Source organism: Carlito syrichta, unplaced genomic scaffold (genome assembly GCF_000164805.1).
Source record: "Carlito syrichta isolate Samal-C Ts95f unplaced genomic scaffold, Tarsius_syrichta-2.0.1 Scaffold73074, whole genome shotgun sequence".
Lineage (NCBI taxonomy): Eukaryota > Metazoa > Chordata > Mammalia > Primates > Tarsiidae > Carlito > Carlito syrichta.
The window spans coordinates 151,593-167,008 of NW_007017170.1; the positions used below are offsets into that span (position 1 = coordinate 151,593).

Here is a 15,416-nt window from a genome sequence, read left to right on the forward strand (position 1 = left end):
GGCGCGGGCGGGGCCGGGGCGGCCACCTGCGGAAGGGAAGGCCAGGCAGGGCGACGAGTCCCCGACGCCCCGGGGCCCCGCGCTCTGGGCACCGGCCCCGCCTCCTTGCCCGTTACCTGCGGGAACAGTGCCTGGGGGACGCGGGCGTCCGCGGAGGCGGGGTCGGCCGGCAGCCAGGCCGCGGCTGGGGGCTCGGGTCCCCTGCAGGTGTCTTCTGGCGGCGGGGCTGTTCTTGTCAAAGCCAGGTCCCTCCCAGGACTCGGCGCCCAGCGCCTTCCCGGCACGCTCTGCTCACCTCCTCGTCCTCGTCCACCCCTCCCACGGCCGGTGCCCCGCACGGGTGGTGACCTCCCGGCCAGTGGACCCCGCGGCGCGTTTCCCGTGGACGACTCTGGCCCTTAACTTAGAAATTAGGGAGTCTTGTTGGCCTCCGCCCAAGCCGAGCTTCCCAGCGTTTCCTGAGCGGTCTGGTGTCGGGAGGAGGCACACGCAGGCGACCCTGGCGCTCCCGCATCAGTCACTGGTGGAAACACACGGTCTCCTTTTTAAAAACTAATTCAGGATCACAAGCCTAACGCTTCTTTTTCCATATATGTTACCTATTTTAATTATCCTCGGGGTAACAGCAAGGAAAGAAGCAAAAATGAAACGCGCTTGAAGTGAACAGAACATCGTCTTATGAAAAATCTTAAATTACTGAATTTAAGTTCGTCCACTTTCTGCAAACGCGGCCTGTTCTGTAATTATACTGGAGTGTCCTAGAGTTGATTCTGCCTCCTAGCAGCTCGATATGTTACACCTCATCTCTATACTTCTCATAACTTCTAAAGCCTCCATAATTTTCCTTTGAATGTGTGTCTGGACATCAAGACTTGCACTGTTTTTTTTTTGGACTTGGGATCTCACTGTGTTGCCCATGTTGGAGTGCAGTGGCATGCTCATGGCCACAGCAGTACCGACCTACTCGGCTCAGGTGATTCTTCCACCTCCCTTCCAGCCTTTCAAGTAGCTGGAACCACAGGCTCGTGCCACCACACCCGGCTAATTTTTTGATTTATTGTAGAGATGAGGTTTCGCCAGGTTGCCCAAGTTGGTCTCGAACCCTTGAGCTCAGGCAGTCCTCTCTCCTCTGCCTCCCAGAGTGCTGGGATTACAGGTGTGAACCACCGTGTCTGACCAAGATTTACACTGTTCTTAGGATATTCTTTTGAGTAAATTGTGCTGCATATCTCTGGAATAAAATTATTTCAGAATTTTGATAATGTAGAATGCAGATACAAAGTAAATTAGACATAGTATTAACCCTAGAAGGATGTATTTCTGAGTCAGTACTATTTGGGTGCTTTTTAGATGTAATCTTTTTGGACACACCTGGTCCATTGTAATAGTGACCAAAGTCTTACATCTTATTATTCTGGTGAGCAGGATTGGATGGTGAGAAAAGGAAAGATTCCTGTGAGAAGAGAGCAGGATGAGCCGAGGGATCTGTGCTTGAAGTTGAGTCACTTGGAAAAGATCTCTTTGAATGTGGAAGAGATCTGAGCAGATGAAAATACAACCAGGTAGGCACCAGGGAAAGTCCTTAAGTGGAGAGGTAGGTGGGACAGCGAAGAATGTGAACTGTACCCAGAACATATGCAGAGCCTGTTACCTTTTCTTGAAATTAGGAAACTCAGGTCACATAGTTTGAGAGTGTATTTGTGTATAAGATATTAGGGAATTCTGGATATTATGTAATTTCCATATACATTTGCATAAATTACATTGTATAATGTCAGGTCTTTCCTAGAAAATGTAGGATATACATTTACTGTAAATATACAGAGTGTGTCACTGTGTGTGTGTTTAGGTGCATGTGTGGAGAAATAGAAAAATAGTTCAGGGACCTCAGGAATACCAGGTCATTCTACTTAAATGTAAGCTAATGCACCTTTGATACAGGAGAGCTGTGGAGTGAGAGTGATAGCCAGGAAGCTGAGCAGCAAGATGTGGGAGGGTCTTTTTGTTGAGCTTCCCTGTTCTGTTCCTTAGCCCTGGACTTGTAAGTACTGGCTTGGAAATGAACTTACAAATGTAACACAAAGAAAGTTGAGAAAAATGAGCCTGATTTGTGTAGTTCTTTCAGTGGCCCCTTACTCTATTAGATATAAAACTAGGTTCATTGATACATTTGGTAGAAAGTAGGCTTCCACTAACTTTTAGTTGGGTAAACAACTACCACTATCGTATATTGCCACTTGATATCAGTGTACTAAATACTAGTTGAGCTAAATGACTAATTCTTTGTCATGCTGCTTTGGTTTTTTTGTTTTGTTTTGTTTTGAGTTGGGAGCTTCTATCACCCAGACTGTAGTGCAGTGGCATGATCACAGCTCACTCCAGCCTCAACCTCCTAGACCCAGGTGGTCCTTCCACCTTAGCCTCTGAATAGCTGGAACTACATTCATGCATCATGCCTGGCTAATTTTTTGATTTGTTGTAGAGATAGGTCTTGCTATGTTGCTCAGGCTGGTCTCAAACTCCTGGGCTCAAGCAATCCTCCCGCCTCAGCCTCCTGAAGTGCTGGGATTATAGGCTTGAGCCATAACACCCAGCCTGCTTTGAATTTTAAGCATTGGAAGTGAATTCCCAGTCATAGTAATGTTACAAGTATATCTGATGTAAGTGTCTAATTGGTTTTTTGACCACTTTTGCTACTGTTGCATTAAAAATGGTGGAATGAGTCATTGTAGTGTGAAAAAAGACACACTGTTCTGGGCACACAGTTCATTTTGTTCATTTGCAAACCAGTAATTCACATTTAATGAACTAATTTACAACCCACACCTGCTAGTTACTATTTGTCTATTATAGTTACTTACCATGAATTTATATTAACCTGCAAAACTGAGATTTAAAATAGACATATTGAATATACAGCCAGGCATTGATTGTTGTCCTAGAAGTAGTTGATAACAATGTTAAATTTGGTTATATAAATACAGTTTTGCTTATCTCTCAGGTACATAATTTTTGACATTAATAAAATTGTCAAGAAGTTTTATGTTGCTGCTTTTAGTAGTGTCGTAATACTATTATGTCCTTCATAATACACATTGGTTTCTTTTTTTTTTTTGAGTTGAAGTCTCACTGTCACTCAGACTGGAGTGCGGTGGCCGCCTCGACCAACTGGGCTCTGGTGATCCTTCCAAGTAGCTGGAACTACAGGCGCGCGCTACCATGCCTCACTAATTTTTGATTTATTGTAGAGATGAGGTCTCACCAAGTTGCCCAGGCGAGTCTCGAACCCGCGGGCTCAGGCAGTCCACTCACCTCAGCCTCCCAAAGCGCTGGGATTACAAGCTGGGCCACCGAGCCCGGCTACATTGGTTTATAATAATACTTTTTAGCCAGACTCGGTGGCTCAGCCTGTAATCCCAGCGCTTTGGGAGGCTGAGGTGAGTGGATTGCCTGAGCCTGCAGGTTTGAGACCCGCCTGGGCAACTTGGCGAGACCTCATCTCTACAATAAATTAAAAAAACAGCCGGGCATGGTAGCGCATGCCTGTAATTCCGGCTACTCGGAAGACTGAGGCGGAAGGATTGCGGAGCCCAGCAAGTCGAGGCTGTGGTGGCCTGGAGCGGCCACTGCACTCCAGTCTGGGTGACAGAGTGAGACTCAAACTCAAAAAATAAAATAAAATAAAATAATACTTTTTGTTACTTCCTTTGGTACTTTTCTCATGTTACATTTAAATGTTAGAAAAAATAAAGGAAAAATGCATCTTCTGGATGTGTGAAATGAGAAAGAACATTAGCAGATGACTTATTAACAAACATTGTCTAGCAATTGAACTGGTAACTGGGTTCATACTTTTTTTTTTTTTTTTTTTTTGAGCTGGAGTCTCACTCTGTTGCCCAGGCTGGAGTGCAGTGGCACACTCATGCCTACCCCAGTGTATACCTGGTGGGCTCCAGCGATCCTTCCACCTTAGCCTTCCAAATAGCTGGAGCTATAGGTGCATGCTACCACACCTAGCTAATTTTTTATTTATAGTAGAGATAAGGTCTCACCAAGTTGCCCTGGCTGGTCTTGAACCTGCAGGCTCATGCAGTCCGCTTGCCTCGGCCTCCCAAAGTGCTGGGATTACAGGCTGAGCCACCTGGGTTCATACCTTTACGAAAATATTGTTGGTACAAATATTAAATGTTTTCCATGTCAACTACTTCAACTAACTAAAGCCATTTGCAGATAGTATTTTTTTCTGTTTTTGTTTTTTTGAGTTGGAGTCTCTATCACCCAGACTGGCATGCTGTAACACAATCAGGGCTCACTGCAACCTCTACTTCCTGAGCTCATGTGATGCTCCCTTCTCAGCTTTCCAAGTAGCTGGGACTACAAGTGTACACCATAGCCGGGCTCGGTGGCTCAGCCTGTAATCCCGTGCCTTTGGGAGGCTGAGGTGAGTGGATTGCCTAGTTCGAGACGCGCCTGGGCAACTTGGCGAGACCTCATCTCCACAATAAATCAAAAAAATCAGCCGGGCGTGGTAGCGCATGCCTGTAATTCCGGCCACTCGGAAGGCTGAGGCGGAAGGATCGCCGGAGCCCAGCAGGTCGAGGCTGCGGTGGCCGGGAGCGGCCACTGCACTCCAGTCTGGGCGACAGAGTGAGACTCCAACTCAAAAAAAAACAAGTGTACACCATCACGCCTGGCTAATTTTTGAGCTTTTGTAGAGATGGGGTCTTGCTGTGTTGCGCAGACTAGTCTCAAACTCCTGAGCTCAAGGGATTCTCCCACCTCGGCCTCTCAAAGTGCTGGGATTACAGGTGTTAACCCCTGTGCCCAACCTTTTTTTTTTTTTTATTCAGTATAAGTTGTATAATCTGTAGTGATAGTCATGTAGTTTCCTTAAAATATCAGCACAAGTTATCATATGATAGTGATGCCTAGGCAAGAGCAGAAGACTCAACAACATACCAGCCAGTTAAGTGTTTTGCATTTAAAAAGACAATATTTATATCATTTTGGGTAAGTGCCCTAGTAAGGTTATTACAAATATATTGTTTTGGCAGTTTATTACTGTTCTAATTGGTAGTGATTATTTCTGTTAGATGAAAGAAAATCCACTTTTATCCAATGTGCTTTTTAAAATGCAGAAGCACTTAACTCCCTTGGCACATTTAGCTTCACTGTTGACTTGCTTTTGGGTGGAGCATAGCAGCCAACTGGCAAATGGCCTGTTTCCTTCCAGTGTGGGAAAGAAAAAGGAATTTTGGCAAGCATTATCTAAGGAGAGCCTTTTATGAGAGTTTCCCAAAGGGATTTATAGGCACTGTGAAATACACATGATCTCAATTTTTAAATAAAATCTCAGTTTTAAACTGAATGCAGAGAACGGGGAGTGATTACTCTTTTTATTTTTTATTTTTTTAAACCAGGTTTCAGTACAGGTATACAAAAAGTATTTTTTTTCTTGCTTCCCTCCCTCCCCCGCCCTTTTTGGCTCTATCAGACCAGAATTCTGGTAATTTAAGAGAAGCAGGCCTGTAACAGCTTCTTGTGTCTTGTTTTTGTAGGAAAATGCAACATGGCAGCAGCAATGGAAACAGAACAGCTGGGTGTTGAGGTATTTGAAACAGCAGAGTGTGAGGACAGTATTGAATCACAAGATCGGCCTAAACTGGAGCCATTTTATGTTGAACGATATTCCTGGAGTCAGCTTAAAAAACTGCTTGCTGATACCAGAAAATACCATGGCTGCATGACGGCTAAAGCGCCACATGATTTCATGTTCGTGAAAAGGCGCGACCCAGATGGGCCCCATTCGGACAGGATCTACTACCTGGGTGAGTACAGGTCATCGTGTCTGAGAGATGCTTCCCATAGACAGACTCAAAGCCTGGGTGTGCTTGGCTTTCACATCGTACTGATTAAATAAATGAATTAATGTCTGGAGGAAAAAACCCTTTTCGTTTGATGAACTTGATTTGGGTTTACCCCATTAACTATTTTTACTTGTAGGTAGTGAATCATGAATTGATTAGGATCCTTTTTCAAAGTTAGAGATGCCAGAAATTTCTTCTTTGTAAAGCTAACTTGAAATGCCTTTCTTTAGGAATGGTCTGATTAAGAAAACAAACAAAAGATTTTATTGTTTGTTTTCTGCTCCCAATAACTGATGCTTTCATTTTTTTTTTTTTTTTTTGAGTTGGAGTCTCACTCTGTCACCCAGACTGGAGTGCAGTGGCCGCTCCCGGCCACCGCAGCCTCGACCTGCTGGGCTCGGCGATCCTTCCGCCTCAGCCTTCCGAGTAGCTGGAATTACAGGCACGCGCTACCACGCCCGGCTGATTTTTTGATTTATTGTAGAGATGAGGTCTCGCTGCCCAGGCGGGTCTCGAACCCGTGGGCTCAGGCAATCCACTCACCTCAGCCTCACAAAGGCGCGGGATTACAGGCTGAGTCACCGAGCCCGGCTGATGCTTTCATTTAAAAAAATTTTTTTTAATTTTTATTTTTTTGAGTCAGAGTCTCATTCTTTTGCCCAGGCTGGAGTGCAGTGGCACACTCATGGCCATCCTAGCGTCGATCTACTGAGCTTCAGTGATCCTTCCGCCTCAGCCTTCCAAGTAGCCGGACCTACAGGTGCGCGCTACCACGCCCAGCTAATTTTTGATTTATTGTAGAGATGAGGTCTCGCCAAGTTGCCTGGGCTGGTTTCAAACCTGTGGGCTCAGGCAATCGACTCACCTCCGCCTCCCAAAGTGCTGGGATTACAGACTGAGCCACTAAGTCCAGCCTGCTTTCTTTTTTTTGAGTTGGAGTCTTACTCTGTCACCCAGGCTGGAGGGCAGTGGCACGTTCCTGGCCAACACAACCTCGACCTGCTGGGTTCCAGTGATTCTTCTGCCTCAGCCTTCCAAGTAGCTGGAACTGCAGGTGCGCACTGTCATGCCTGGCTAATTTTTGATTTATTGTAGAGACGAGGTCTCGCTAAGTTTCCTAGGTGGGTCTCAAACCCACAGGCTCAGGCGATCCTCTCACCTCAGCCTCCCAAAGTTCTGAGATTACAGGCTGAGCCACTGAGCCCAGCCTTCTTTCATTTTTTTAAACCATGGTTTTGATCTCTTCCTGAGTCTATTCCCTACAAATTTAAGGTCTGTTTAAATTAAATATATTAATCCACTGATTTACTTCTTTATTAAAAATTTGAAAAGTAGGTTTTCTCTCCTCCAAAGCCATTTCCAATTTGTGTGTGCATGTGTGTAATCTTTGTAGAGCCATTCTCTACATGAGTCTACATCATAATTACAGATTCATTCTTTTTATAACAACTTCAGAATATCCCATTATGTAATTATGCCATATTTTACTTAACTAGATCTCAATTTAGGTTTTTTTGTTTTTTTGTTTTTTTGTTTTTTTTGAGTCGAAATCTCACACTGTCGCCCAGACTGGAGTGCAGTGGCCGCTCCCGGCCACCGCAGCCTCTACCTGCTGGGCCCCGGCGATCCTTCTGCCTCAGCCTTCCGAGTAGCTGGAACTACAGGCGCGCACTACCATGCCTGGCTAATTTTTTGATTTGTTGTAGAGATGAGGTCTTGTCAAGTTGCCCAGGCGGGTCTCAAACCCGCGGACTCAGGCAGTCCATTCACCTTGGCCTCCCAAAGCGCTGGGATTACAGACTGAGCCACCAAGCCCGGCCAATTTAGGTTTTTTAATCTGCTAATATAAATGGAAAGGCAGTGAATATCACTATATTAGGTCATTTTGCACATGTGTGAATATACCTGTAGAATTCCTAAGAGTGAAATTGTTGGAACAAAGAGTAATTGTGTACTGAATTTTGATATTCCTGAATTTCCCCTCCAAAGAGGTTATGGAGTTTATACTTTGGCACTTTCTCATATTATGTATTTCTCTGTATCTATACCAATAGCGAGTAAATAATGTTTTTATATTTTTCCAGTCTGATTAGTGAACAGCAGTCTCTCATTGTAGTTTTTATTTTGTTTCTCTTTTATTTGAGATAAGATCTTACTCTGTTGCCCAGGCTGTAGTATAGTGGCACAATCATGACTCACTGTAGCCTTGACCTTCTGAGCTCAAGTGATTCTCTTACCTCAACCTCCTGAGTAGCTGGGAATACAAGCACATGTCACTATACCCACCTACTTTTTGATTTTGTGTAGAGATGGGTTCTTGCTCTGTTGCCCAGGCTGGTCTCAAACACCTGGCATCAAGCAATCTTCCTCCCTCAGCCTCCCAAAGTGCTGGAATTATAGACATGAGCCACTGTGTCTGGCTGATATTTTATTTCTTCTCTTCTGAATGAAGTTGAGCATCATTTCGCATGTTTAAAAAGTTATTTGTGGCCAGGCGTAGTGGCTCATGCCTGTAACCTTTGCACTTTGGGAGGCTGAGGTGGGAGGATTGCTTGAGGCCAGGAATTCAAGACCAGCCTGGACAACATAGTGAGCCATGTTTTAGGACTACATTATGTTTATATTTATATTATATTTACAAGTTTATTATATTTCTATTAATATATTACAATAAATTCATTATATTTACAAATTTAGGATAAATTTGATATCTTTAAGATGTTGAACTTTTCTTTCTTTTTTTTTTTCGATTTATTGTAGAGATAAGGTCTCACCAAGTTGCCCAGACTGGTCTCAAACCCGAACCCATGGGCTCAGGCAGTCCTCTCACCTCAGCTTCCCAAAGTGCTAGGATTATAGGCGTGAGCCACTGTGCCTGGCCTATGTTGAGCTTTTCAAGAAAATTGTATGCCTTGTTATTTTTTCAAGTCTTCTATGTCTGTCCAGAATTTAAAACCTTTCTCCATTTAATGCTCCCCCCCCCCCACTTGCCCAGGCTGGGGTGCAGTGCTGTAATCATAGCTTGCTGTAACCTTTAATTTCTGGGCTTAAGTTGTCCTCCCATCTCATCCTCCCAAGTAGCTGAGACTACAAGTGCACACAACCATGACCAGCTAATTTTTTTTGTAGAGATGGGCTCTTGCTTTGTTGTCCAGCTGGTCTTAAACCCCTGACCTCAAATAATCCTGCCTTGGCCTCCCAAAGTGTTGGGATTGTAGGCATGAGCCACTGCACCTGACATATTTTTTTTAATTGTTTAATATACTTTAGACTTTTTTTTGAGATCCTAACTGGGGGAAATTTTTTATTTTGTTTGAAATTATAAATTTTTGAGAGCCCTTAGTCTAACTGTGGCATGCTTAGAAGAATCCCTGTTATTTAGCAACAAGAATTTTGTTACTTTGTCACTCTAATGTTTTACTTTCTCACATGCTAAATTTTATCTCTTGTTCTTTTCTTTTTTTTCCCCAAGAGGCAGGGTCTTGCCCTGTTGCCCTGACTGGAGTGCAATGGCATGATCATTACTTACTGAAGACCTGAACTCCTGGGCTCAAGCCATTGTCCTACCTCAGCCTCCCAAACTCCCAAAGTGTTGCCATTGCAGGTGTGAGCTACCACACCCAGCCCCTCTTGTTTTTTCTTTTTTTGAGTAGGAGTCTCACTTTGTTGCCCAGGCTGGAGAGCAGTGGCATGCTCATGGCCACTGCAACCTCGAACTGCTAGGCTCAGGTGATCCTTCCACCTCGGCCTTAAAAGTAGCTGGTACATGCCACCATGTCTGGCTAATTTTTTGACTTATTGTAGAGATGAGATCCCACCAAGTTACCCAGGCTGGTCTCAAACCCCTGAGCTCAGGCAATCCTCTCACCTCTGCCTCCCCAAGTGCTGGGATTATAGGCATGAGCCACCATGCCCAGCGCCCTCTTTATTTTGTTTCCTAGAAACAAGACTCATTGCTACTGTTTCCCGAAGACATCAGCCCACACAGAGTGCTGTAGTTGTGAAGATCAATAAAAACCATTAGGAAAGAATGGAAAAAGCCCATTTTGTGCTTATACAGAACTGGTGTGTCTGGACACAGACAGTGTGGGGGAAGTTTTTACTGCTCATGAGTAAAACCAAGGAACATGTTAGGAACTAGGAGCACATAGAGAACAGCAACTGAAATGATTGTGGGAAATAGCCCTCATTTGAGGAGAGAAGAAGACTTTTTTTTTTTTTTTTAAATATTTTGAGGGCTGAAGGCTCTTAGAAGGAGAATGCTTAAGGAGCTCTGATCACATTTTGTAAAATGATGCATGGTTGACTAGGTGACCACAGTCATAGTAATTCTACAACAAAGCAACGTTGGAATATATAAAATAAATTTTAGATAAAATCGAGCTAAAGCATATGTCAGCTGATGTCTAACTTTTTACTCCAAAAGCAATGCAAACTAGGAAAAGCTTAGAAAAATAAGGGGATGACAGAAGATATAGATATTTGGAGACTAGCACAAAGTTACTATACCCTTCCCCAGACTACCTTCTGCTACTGTTATCAGAAAAAGAAGTGGAGGATCTCTTTCACTCAGGAGAAGGTTTCTTGTTCTTTCTGATGATTTCTTCTTTCCTGCACTCTTTCCTAGCTTTTTGGAAGTGTTACCTTCCTACCTCTTAGGGTAGAATGGCACTGTTTTGCCGCTTTGTTCAAATTTTTTTTGGTTCACTTTTTTTTTTTTTTTTTTTTTTTTTTTTAGTCAGGATCTCATCTGTTGCCCAGGCTGGAATGCAGTGGCATGATCACAGTTCACACAACCTCCACCTCCTTTCACTCAGGCAATCCTTCCACCCTAGCCTTCCCAGTAGCTGGAATTACATGCACAAGCCACCATGCCAGGCTAGTTTTTTAATTTTTTTGTAGAGAGGAGGTCTTGTTATATTACCTGGGCTGGTCTTGAACTCTTGGGCTCAGGTGGTCCTCCCGCCTTGACCTCCCAAAGTGTTGGGATTACAGGCTTGAGCTACCATGCCTGATCTGGTTCACATCTTTATAACCATAGTGTACTTTTATTATTCCTGTATTGTTATTTTATTTTATTTTGCATCAGAGTCTCACTTTGTTGCCCAAGCTGGAGTACAGTGGCATGTTCACAGCTAACTGCAGCCTTGACCTGTTGGACTCAGGTGATCGATCCTTCCACCTCAACCTTCCAAGTAGCTAGAACTATAGGCATGTGCCACCATGCTAGGCTAATTTTTTTCGTTTATTATAGAGATGAGGTCTCACCATGATGCCCAAGCTGATCTTGAATTCCTGGGTTCAGGCAGTTCTCTTGCTTCAGCCTCCCGAGGTGCTGAGATTACAGGTGTGAGCTACCACGCCTGGCCCATAGAATAGATTTAACTTCTTAGTTTAGATCTCTTTTCCCTTTGCCCTTCCCCAGCAAAGGACAGAGATATTTAGCAAATCAGATATCAGTTTCTGTGTTGTTTTAATATGAGAATCATTTTATTTGAAACCCCAAAGGTTTTTTGTTTTTTTTTTTTTTGAGTTGGAATCTCACTCTGTCGCCCAGGCTGGAGTGCAGAGGCACGCTCATAGCCACTCCAGCGTTGACCTGCTAGGCTCTGGTGATCCTTCCACCTCAGCCTTCCAAGTAGCTGCCGGAATTACAGGTGTGTGCTGCTACATCCGGCTAATTTTTGATTTATTGCGGAGACAAGATCTTACCATGTTGCCCATGCTGGTCTCGAACCCCTGGACTCAGGCATTCCTCTCACCTCGGCCTTCCAAAGTGCTGAGATTACAGGCTTGAGCCACCACACCTGGCCCCGAAGGCCTTTTTTTTTTTGAGTTGGAATCTCACTCTGTCACCCAGACTGGAGTACAGTGGCCGCTGCTGGGCTTGGTGATCCTTCCTCCTCAGCCTTCCGAGTAGCTGGAATTACAGGCATGCACTACCACACCCGGCTGATTTTTTGATTTATTGTAGAGATGAGGTCTCGCTGCCCAGGCGGGTCTCGAACCCGTGGGCTCAGGCAATCCACTCACCTCAGCCTCCCAAAGGCGCGGGATTACAGGCTGAGCCACCGAGCCCAGCTGGAGTCTTGGTTTTATTGAAGAAAATTTTTGTGCCATATATCTTACTCGTTAACACTTATTATAGATCCCATAGAGTACAAAATATTGCGTTATGTGCTTAGCAGTATGACTGTAGTAATGCTATTTGAAAAAAAGAATAACAACCAGGCACGGTGTCTCATGAGGCGAGAGGATTGCCTGAGTCCATAGGTTGGAGACCAGCCTGGGCAACTTGGTGAGACCTTGTCTCTACGATAAATAAAAGATTAGCCAGGTGTGGTAGTATGTGCCTGTAGTTCCAGCTTCTTTGAAGGCTGAGGCGGAAGGATCACCTGAGCCCAGCAGGTTGAGGCTGTGGCGGCCATGAGCATGCTACTGCATTCCAGTGTGGGTGACAGAATGAGACCCTGACTCAAAAAAAAAAAAGAATAGCAATAAATGATTGTTTTCTCTTATAGCCATGTCTGGTGAGAACAGAGAAAATACACTGTTTTATTCTGAAATTCCCAAAACCATCAACAGAGCAGCAGTCTTGATGCTGTCTTGGAAGCCTCTTTTGGATCTTTTTCAGGTAGGATTAAATATTGTTTTTCCTGTGATTTGGTGTTTGTTTTCAGGTATTGCATTTATTTAGAGATTGAGATTTTTTTTATGTGAAATACATGTAAATCAAAAGGAATTAAAACATTTTTATGTTTTTGCATGTGTGACCCTTAAATTCTATTTAATTCTCAGTATCTGAAACTGAGGGATATTACAATTCAGTTTTTTTTTTTTTATTACTTTCTCTGTTTTTTAATTTTTTTTTTTGAGTTGGAGTCTCATTCTGTCACCCAGGCTGGAGGGCAGTGGCATGCTCCCAGCTACCACAGCCTCAACCTGCTGGGCTCAGGTGATTCTTCCGCCTCAGCCTTACAAGTAGCTGGAACTACAGGCACACACCACCATGCCCAGCTAATTTTTTTTTTTTTTTAATTTATTGTAGTGATGAGGTCTCACCAAGTTGCCCAGGCTGGTCTCAAACCCATGGACTTGGGCAGTCCTCTCACCTCAACCTCCCAAAGTGCTGGGATTATGGGCGTGAGCCACCACACCCAGCCAACATTCTCCCTGTTTAACTGCCTTTTCTTTCCATAAACTTTTCCATTATATCATTCTCACTTTTTTTAGAGAAGTTGTTCAAATAAGCAAACAAATGTTTATTTCCAGAAAGGCTTTTGCTTAAATATTTAAATTGAATTTGTAGTTCTAAGACTTAGTAACAGCACTAACTTTAGTGCAGCTACCTTCATGTTTTATTCTAAATAGTATAGTTCAATTTATGTCAAATCAAAGATTAAGATTTTTTTCCTCTCAATATTTTATCTTTCAATGAAAAATTAATTAGTTGAAAACATCCCAAGGACAACATGATAGTTTGGGTGCAATTTTTTCCCTTCAAAGTCTATTTTCACTACTAAATTTTGAGGCTATCGAAAGTTTTGAATGCCAAAATGATTGAACTTTATTCTTGTCTCTAATGTATACAGTACTCATCTAAAGACTCTTTACCAAGGAATCTTTCAGCAGACTTCCTGAAATTAATCTGCTTAACATTGCTGGCAAATTTTGGGGTCACTAAAAATGTAGACTCCATAGTATGGAGATGCTAGGAATTCAGTGAAAAAAATCAAAGGCAGGTTTTCAGAAGACTGGGATGGGTGACATTCCTCTTGCATTAGGCAACACTGGACTATGGAATGTATTCTCGAGAAGAAGAACTATTAAGAGAAAGGAAACGCATTGGAACGGTGGGAATTGCATCGTATGACTATCACCAAGGCAGTGGAACGTTCCTGTTTCAAGCTGGTAGTGGAATTTATCATGTGAAAGATGGAGGGCCCCAAGGATTTACGGTAAGTTGAAGTTATTGCTGGTTAAATCTGTTTTGAGTTCCAAAAGGTTATTTACACCCAAATCAGAAATCTCAGTTTACCTTCCAACTAGGAAGTTAGTAACAATGAAAACAGGAAGTAAGGATATTAATTTCCAATCATAAGCATTAATTTTTCCAGTGACATTAAGATACAGTTTTTAAAATGCAAAAGGCACTTGCTATCTAGGAGACAGAGCAAGGGGCATCAACTCCTATTGTCTATATGAGCACTTAGGAGGATTTTGAAAGGTAATGTTAGCACAAGGCAATTCATTTTTGGTTCCCTTGAAAGCTAATTCATCTTAATAAATGATTTTATATGTTGGGTTTTATTCTAGGTAATACATTATGAGTTTTGGAACTATTCTTTTGATAGAATTGTACTGATCTGGGCTTTCATTACATTTTTTTATGTTTTAGATTAGAAAATATAGTTTATTAAGAAAGTAAATTAGAGAGAGTGAGAGAAAGAAAGAAGAGTTTCAGGCCGGGTACAGTGACTCAAGCCTGTAATCCCAGCACTTTGGGAGGCTGAGGTGAGGGGATTGCCTGAGCCCACGGGTTCAAGAACAGCCTGGGCAACTTGGCGAGACCTCATCTCTATAATAAATCAAAAAATTAGCCTGATGTGATATCCCATGTCCATAGTTCTGGCTACTTGGAAGACTGAGGTGGAAGGATTGCCTGAGCCCAGCAGGTCGGTGCTATGGTGGCCGTGAGCATACCACTGCACTCTAGCCTGGGTGACAGAGTGAGAATCTAACTCAAAAAAAAAAAAAAAAAGAGAGATTTACCTCCCCAAGGCAGGGAAGGAGGCCAAAGCCAAGAAACATGGCAACAGCTATAGCTCAGAGTGCACGTGACCACACCAGAATCTAGTAAGGCAGTGGCCTTCATTACATTTTTATGAGCAAGGTTTTATGTTGGTAAAATTAATTTTTTGCTTTTTTGAGTTGGAGTCTTACTCGTCGCCCAGGCTGGAGTACAATGGCACGCTCATGGCCACTGCAGCCTCTACCTGCTGAACTCAAGTGATCCTTCTACCTCGGCCTTCCGAGTAGCTGGAACTATAGGTGCACACCACCACATCTGGCTAATTTTTTGATTTGTTGCAGAGACGAGGTCTCACCAAGTTGCTCAGGCTGGTCTTGAACCCATGGGGTCAAGTAATCCTCTTGCCTCCACCTTCCAAAGTGCTGGGATTATAGGTGTGAGCCTCCATGCCCAGTGGTAAATTAATTTAAAACTATTTAATAAAGAGAACATTCAATTAGTAAATGACTAAGAAAATATTTAGGCCAGGCTTGGTGACTCAGCCTGTAATCCGCGCCTTTGGGAGGCTGAGGTGAGTGGATTGCCTGAGCCCGCGGGTTCGAGACCCGCCTGGGCAGTGAGACCTCATCTCTATAATAAATCAAAAATCAGCCGGGCGTGGTAGCACACATCTATAATTCCGGCTACTCGGAACGCTGAGGTGGAAGGATCGCCAGAGCCCAGCAGGTTGAGGGTGCAGTGGCCGAGAGCGGCCTCTGCACTCCAGTCTGGACGACGGAGTGAAACTCCAACTCAAA

General features: G+C 43.5%; 1 protein-coding gene across 3 annotated transcripts in view; it reads left to right on the plus strand.

Annotated features, from left to right (window-relative positions):
* The first annotated feature begins 1,421 nt into the window (after positions 1–1,421).
* DPP8 (dipeptidyl peptidase 8) overlaps positions 1,422–15,416 on the plus strand; it is a 62,670-nt gene continuing 48,675 nt past the window's right edge. For all 3 annotated transcript variants that reach the window (XM_021709777.1, XM_008053122.2, XM_008053130.2), the window contains exons 1-4: positions 1,422–1,562; positions 5,559–5,828; positions 12,389–12,501; positions 13,652–13,825. In XM_021709777.1, the coding sequence (XP_021565452.1) occupies positions 1,526–1,562; positions 5,559–5,828; positions 12,389–12,501; positions 13,652–13,825 (594 nt within the window). In that variant the 5' untranslated portion in view covers positions 1,422–1,525. The remainder of the gene's footprint in view (positions 1,563–5,558; positions 5,829–12,388; positions 12,502–13,651; positions 13,826–15,416) is intronic.